At 40.0% G+C, this 7,116-nt stretch overlaps 1 protein-coding gene across 1 annotated transcript; it reads right to left on the bottom strand.

The window, feature by feature from the left end:
• Positions 1–2,803: 2,803 nt before the first annotated feature.
• Positions 2,804–6,716, bottom strand: SOSTDC1 (sclerostin domain containing 1). Its single transcript, XM_085050841.1, has 2 exons — positions 6,303–6,716; positions 2,804–4,120 (listed from the first exon to the last, which is right to left on the bottom strand). Exons 1-2 carry the CDS (start codon positions 6,619–6,621, stop codon positions 3,705–3,707), a joined length of 735 nt encoding a protein of 244 aa, XP_084906967.1. The 5' UTR covers positions 6,622–6,716; the 3' UTR covers positions 2,804–3,704.
• Between the last annotated feature and the right edge of the window lie 400 nt (positions 6,717–7,116).

Genomic DNA, 7,116 nt, shown 5'->3' on the forward strand with positions numbered 1-7,116 from the left:
TGTTATTCAAATGTCTGCTTTATTTCCAAACAAACGACTGCACTTGGATTGGGTGGTTTTGAGTCCAAGGCTGCAGGAAAGGAGAGAGCAACAGATTTGTTACTATTATCAAATAACTGAATAAATAAACTTCTCGAGGACATTTCTAATCTAGATTGCAAATGTCAGGCCCTTATGACTTCCACAGTTGATAAATGTCTTAATGGCACATACTATCTACCACTGCCTCTATGAAGTGTGCCTCTGAGTGACTCCATGCTATCAAAACAATCAGCATCTGGCTAAGTTTGTTTCTAGTGGTGTCTAAGGAAAATTGATTTCCACTAATTGTAAAACAATTTACCCTTTAGCTGGGAGCAGATTTCATCAACTCGAAAGTAATGAAATAGTGATGGCAGATTAACAGATTCTTTCTAATTTATTGACTTTTAGTTTTCTAAAGAAGCAAGTGTGAGAAATTATAAAATCATTAGGTTATTTTTTAGGTATTTGAAATGCTTTTTAAGAAGCCCTTGGAATTCTTATCTGCCTATATGATGGAACATCATTGAGAAAGTCAACTTTGATATATTTTTGGTGTAATAAATCTAGTCTGTTTTCTAATTTATGTAAAAACTTATCTAATCTGCCTCTACATTGTACTTTTTCAAAACATTTGCATAATTCTTGTATCTATTTGACTAAATAATTTAGGTGGAAACTAAGAAAATTTTAGCATGTTTTTCTTTCCTTTTTAACTCTTAAGCAAACTTAAGATGTGTCGTATTTAAAATTATTTCAGTTTAAGCGGTACTACTTCACTGAGTCTTTGAGAAACTTTGGCCACTGTCCTCTGCAAGAGCAATGGCCCATACCCTACCCACTGCAACTTTACATGCTGGAGGTTCTTGAAAAGAAATTAGTTGGATCTGCTTGTGCAATGCCTTTGGTCTGGGTCCTTGGATAGACCCCTGTGAGTGAGTTCACACGTACAGGATTGTATAGGCCACATTGAAGCATTCAGAGCTACAAGTTGCATCACAAAGATTAACATTATTCCTTCAGAAAATTCTATATTAATGTATTTCTAGTGCTGCTTTCTTGCAGATCTCTCCCACAAAAGGCCAAAGTCATTGCCAAAGAAGAGACTTTATCTAACTCAGGCAGCACATCAAAGTTAAGTTGCTGCTGATGGACACAGCTCCTGGTGGCTTCCCTCACATTCCCTCAAATATGCCAGACTTAGAAATGGGCCCTGTGGTCTTTCTATAGCATGTCCAGCAAAATTTCACAAAGTCATTTTAGAAGAAGTGGGTCAGATTATTCCCCTTTGAGTAGTTCTGCATGAAAAGACAATCTAGACATTATCATCTCTAAATGTGAACTCCTAGTAAATGTATATTTTGTTCCTACAGTCCAACTTCCCTGACTGCAGAAGAGTTACAAGCAAGATGTGCAGTTTTTTCACCATTCTTATTTCTGGAAGTTAAGCACAGAACAGGTAGGACAGCTTTACTGATATTTAGTGACTATTGGCATTGAAATTGATCAATTTTTGTTCCATTATCTCAATCTTTTGTGCTTTATCATCTTGAATGTGTAGCTGGGTAACAATTTAAAAATGGATGGATGTTTGGCATTTGGGAAAAATTTTTCTGTCATGAAATGATCGAACGAGACTATAATGCTTGTTAAAATAAAAAAATAATAAATCTCTGAGTATGCTGGACTGATATGCCTAGAAGCAATGTCATTTCACTTCTCTCCCTGCTAACTCCTTTATTCATCATCTCTCCTTTTATGCTTAAAAGAAGCACCTTTAAGGTCAGAGAATTTAAGTATAAATGGTCTCTGGTCTCATGATTTTGATACTTTCACAGTCACAAAACTGAATTTGAAACAACTAGGTCATTAATGCAATGGAGTTTTTTAACTGTACTACCCTGTGAATCACTTAATATTAAATTTAAAAGTATGTGTCTCTTTTACATATGGCAAATTTTAAACTGAACTCTTGAAAGTAACTTTGAGGTAAAATCATTACATTTTGTCAATAAAATTTAGGATTCAGTAAGTCAAGCAGTAGCAGTGATTTTCAGGCAGTTATACATTGATGACCAAGATCTCTGCCAAGGACTTCATGATGAATCTTTTGGAATTAAAATGCAAAATAAGATGAGATAAAAAGAAGGTCAAACAGAGCTTGTGTGAGACCTTATCAGGCAAGATTTTTCATCACTCTCTTCTTGTGTAATTTTTACTTTGGGTGCAAATGGATTGTAAAAGTTAATGATTTAAGAACAGCAGAATCCCATGATGAAATCTTGCCCATACTGTTTAAACACAGTTTGAAAGATTAAGAACAGGTGATTCATGCACTATGTGTTGAAAGGTAGATTAATTACTATGTATTTTTTTATATATTCTATAAGCATTTGTGGGTAAATATGCAGGACTCTATTCCAGGTTCTATGGAAAAATGAAACCATATGTAATTTATACCATTATTCTTATTTGATCATCACTAATGAAAAGAAAAAAAATGGTGGTGTCTTACTAGCTTGTAAAATTTCTCAAATATACACTTCTTCTGAAATGTACAGCTTGAGAATTGTTAGGTAAGAATCTGGCTTGGACCATTAATAAACACCACCTATTAAATGGTCATATAAGAGTTTTACATCCAGAAAGATTGTTTCAATGTTAAATTTCATGGATAGACTTTTTAAAACCAAATACCATTCCCCCTTTTTTAAGATTAAGTGTTCTGACTGGTTAAAATGTGTGCATTTCCATACAGAGAGCCAGACAATACAGTTTTTTTAGCAGTGTTTATTTTTGTAAAAAAAAAAAAAGAAACCAATGAACTTGAAAGGAAGTCATATCTGTCTTTTGATTGCACACTTTTTAAACAAAAAAAATGCAGCGTGGAGAACAAAAAACACAATTTTTATGTTGCTATGTCAAAATAACAGCTAGGTCTATGAATGTTCAAAATTAAAATATATATACCAAGAATGCTAAAATGTCTATTTTACATTATCTACAAAATGTATGTTCTAATCCAGCCCCAAATAATAGGAAAATACTTTGATACATATGAAAAGCTATAAACATAGGAAAATTTTGAAGGGAAATAACACACATAAAAGCTCATTAAATAATTACAACAACAAATAAATAGTTTGTTCAGCTTTACTTTTTGATTGCTGCCATGCATATTTTAATTTTTGGTATACTGAGATAAGAGAAAGGTGAGCATGCAAAGCACGTTTTTTTAGAATTAATGTGAAAGCAGATACAAGGTGTTGTATTTTTAAGCTGTTGTCAGAAGATCATAAAACATTATATAAAAGTCAATAGATGAGATAACTGTTCTCAGGAAAACACACAACATAGCATCATTTTACAAAACTGACTTCAGTGAATACTCTTGGCAAATTTTCTTTGCTTCCATGGCTGGAGAAAATGTAAAAGTTTATCGTGTGGTTTTGAAAGGCTTGTACTATTGCCCATCTTGAGCATTTGGAAAATCACCCAAAAGGTCCATATGCTGAGAATGCCCCTTTTGATTTTGGTCAAAGCAACAAGCATGTAGCGTCAACTGAGAACACAGCAATGGCAGACTTGTCTTTAAGCAGTCAGAATGGTAAAGCAAATGATTACAGGTGAGTTCAATTTTGGCACAAGGAGAGGGAGATGAGAGAGCAAAGAACGTCTGACTTCTAACTTGTACTATGTTTGCTGGATTTACTGGCTCTTTTCCTTTCTTTGTGGTGCTGGATGGGTTTTGCTTGAGAGGTTCCCTCGAAATTGTGGCTGGACTCATTGTGCTGTCTGGTGTATCGCTTGCACTTGCAGGCCGTGACCACAGTTATTTTGTAGGTTCTTATACTTCCATCCTGGCACTGAAGCTGGATCCTCTGAGTGCGAGTTTTGTCATTGACACATCTCCACTCTTGTGAGCTCCGCCTGCTCCAGTACTTGGTTCCATAACCTCCTCCAATCCAGTTGGGGAGCAGTGGCAAAGGGAGGCATTCACCAGCACACACCAGTTCCTTCAGGGGATTAATGCTGGTGCATTGGCCATCTGAGATGTACTTGGTGGATCTCAGTTCTCGACAACCGACTTGAACACGATCTGCAGAATGCACAGAACAAAAAACACTGAGATTCAGAATGGAGCCATTTCCTTAATCAGTCATTTTCACATTAACCAGGTATGTCTTGCAGAAGTTAAAGCAGGCTGTAATCTTTACAGGACATCTCTTTACTTTTGTGTTCCCCAATACAAGGGCCTCAAGGTCTGATGGTATCTCTGGATAATACCACAGCATAAAGAAATCCTAATGGCATGCACTTCAGCCGTTGTGGTAGAAGAGGCAATTTTATTCTCTATCCTTCTTCTCAGGGACATACCTTTTAGAAGAGAAAAAATGCCCCAAGGGAAGAAATGTTTCCTGCTTGTTCTCAGTCTAGGGAATCTACTCTGTGATGTTTACAACAATTATGTTGGATCATTAGCAAGAGGGAAAATAGTGCTTTGGAAATGGTTAAAATGCTTTTAAGTGAATTTCAAATACTGTGTTTCTTCTCATTCCGTGGCTGCAGTGGACTGAGTCTCCCATGAACTCTGCATCTCCGAGCACACACTGTAGAAGTGGTAACTGCTGAAGTTACCAAAGAATGGGGTTCTGCCTATGAAGTTTGAATGATTAGCAATAACAGTTTCAGAGGGGTCATTTTGCCCTCAAGAGAACACCACATTTGTAAATGTAGTAGTCCATATATTATATGTAACATAGAGGATGCCCGAAATTCTCTCAGGCAGCTGACAGAATCAACATGCAGAGCTTCTCATACAGGCATGTTTGTACCCGTCTGTATGTGCGGCTCTGCACCCTGCAATAAACACAACTGTTTATTTCAGTAATTACACTTTGAAATAAACGCCCACAGTGTGCTTAATTTTAATAAGCAATCTTTACTGGCTGTGCTCTCCCTCTTTCCGAAGGACAATTACGGCACAGATTCTACACACAATGCAATTAACTAGCGCTTTTAAAATAGAAGTAATTACTAGAAACATTTCAGAGTGAATCATAAAAGGCTTTGAAGGTACATCTACATATCACAGCTACAGGCTGCTTCTGTTTCTACTTGGATTTTTGGAAGCAAGTTCTGAACGGAGGCACTGCATTAAGATTGCTTCACCCTGTCCTCTGTGTCTCAGGGTGGGCAAGGCAGAGGGACTGTAAATCTGCCGGCTGATCCCAGGGACTATTGACAGGGCTGCTCTACTGCCTGCTTTGCAGAAAAGATTCAAGCTTGCCTTCCTGCAGCTGCATTCAGGAATGTACCTGGAAGCAGCTGGTCACAGATCTGAGTTTGTCTTCTGTTTTTCTGTCTTCCCTGGCTCAGCTTTTCACCAGTGACAGCTCAGTGACAATGAATACCTACTGGGCTGTTCCAGTAATCTCATAATGATGAGATGTTTCCTGTGCATTTAAACCCTTAGCATTCATAGAAGCTGACACACCTGGCTTAGCTGAAAGGTATCGGTGTCACTTGTTGCCTTCACTTTCCAGGGATGACGCTATTTTTATCAAATTGCTGCGGGTGGGTTGAGGTGTGCGTGAGTTCCTCTGTTTGAATTTCTTTCATTTTAAGGAGGTGGGCAGGGGAGGGAACAGATAAAGTCATCAGGTTTCCAGATCCCCACGTATCCGACATATATACATAAAACCCAGAAGGAAAAGACTGGATATAAAAAAGGCAAGTCAGAGCAGAGATCATAGGTAAATTACGAGCTGATTTGTTTACTTTTGCTGGAGGTGTTAAGCGGGTAAGCACTACACCAGGAAGTAAAACAAAACAGCGGGAACAAAATTTGGAGTTTTTTATTGCACTTGAAAAGTAGCCCAGACACCTCCCCTGCCCGCAGTGGGAGGTGAATTAAAAAAGCGAGCGCTATGGAAATGCCTCTCACTCCTTTCTCTTTATCTCGCTTCCCTGCCGGATAACCCATAGAACGCGGCATTCCTGGATGAACCTCCCTCAGGAAGTAACCTGCCCGAGAGAGCCGGTCCTACAAGACTTCCCAGCACGGGGGTGGGAGGGCGGCAGAGCCCGGCCCGGAACCAGCAGCATCTCCCCGTGCCCCAGGCGCCGCTTCCCCGGAGCGCCGTGCTCGGGCGGGGGGAGGCCGGGGCGCTGCCGTGGGATGCGCGGCTCCGGCCGGGGCTCCGCTTCTGTTCCCGGGGCCGGGCCAGGCGGGGCTGCCGCCCAGGGCTGCGGTGAAGTGCCGCCGGTGGGATACTCACTGCTACGGTCGGATCCAGTGCTGGTGTAGTGCCTGCCTCCGTTCCTAGCTTGATTCAACGTGCTGTTGCTGCTTGGGCTCGCCGCAGCGGGTTTAACAACGTGAGAATAAAGTATCTCTGTGGCATCGTTCTTGAAAGCCAAGTAGCTTCTCGTGAAGATGCAAGCCAGGAGAAAGCCATAGAAGTGAATGGCGGGGAGAAGCATGGCTGGTTCAGTCTCTGTCTGATAGAGCTGGATGAAATCTTTTCCTTCTGCTTCTCCTGGGTAACTGAAATTGCTCTTGAAGGTTTCCTTTATATATTCAGAGAGGTTTGGCATTCATTCAGGTGTAAAGTTGTGGATAGCTTCAGAATGAAAACCCACAAAAGGGGTGGGGTCCCTACATGAGCTGCGAAGACCTTTCACCAATAGGAGAGAAGACTGCAGTAAAGGAGGAGTTAGATGCACTAATCGCAGGCTTCCCATTTGGGGCTTTTCAGGGTATCAGAAAACTCTTAGGCACCACCACACAGCAGCATTCGGGCTGAGACCTAGAGACTGCAGGCTCTGCCCTGCCATTCCCTGTGGTCCTGCGTGCCTGGCACTTTTGTGTGATGTGACTAACATGGTGTCAGAATGATCTCTCCTGCTCCTGTTATGCAAAGTTATGTCCCCCTTCTCAAACTGAGATGATCTCTATATGGATGCAAAAATTTATAGAACTTACAGAATACTGCTAGTTACACAAGTACTGTCTGAAATATACCAAGATCATTTCAAAAATATTGTGAATAATTTAAAGCTGCCTCTAGATGCTTTAAATTATGCAGCTTT

This window comes from Lichenostomus cassidix, chromosome 2, assembly GCF_008360975.1.
Source record: "Lichenostomus cassidix isolate B80296 chromosome 2, HeHo_3.0, whole genome shotgun sequence".
Lineage (NCBI taxonomy): Eukaryota > Metazoa > Chordata > Aves > Passeriformes > Meliphagidae > Lichenostomus > Lichenostomus cassidix.

Bases quoted from the DNA above. Each gene is read 5' to 3' on its own strand.
- SOSTDC1 (XM_085050841.1), bottom strand. From the start codon at position 6,621: ATGCCAAACCTCTCTGAATATATAAAGGAAACCTTCAAGAGCAATTTC. The intron at 4,121-6,302 runs GTGAGTATCCCA...TGCATTCTGCAG, and splicing joins CACTGGATCCGACCGTAGCA to ATCGTGTTCAAGTCGGTTGT.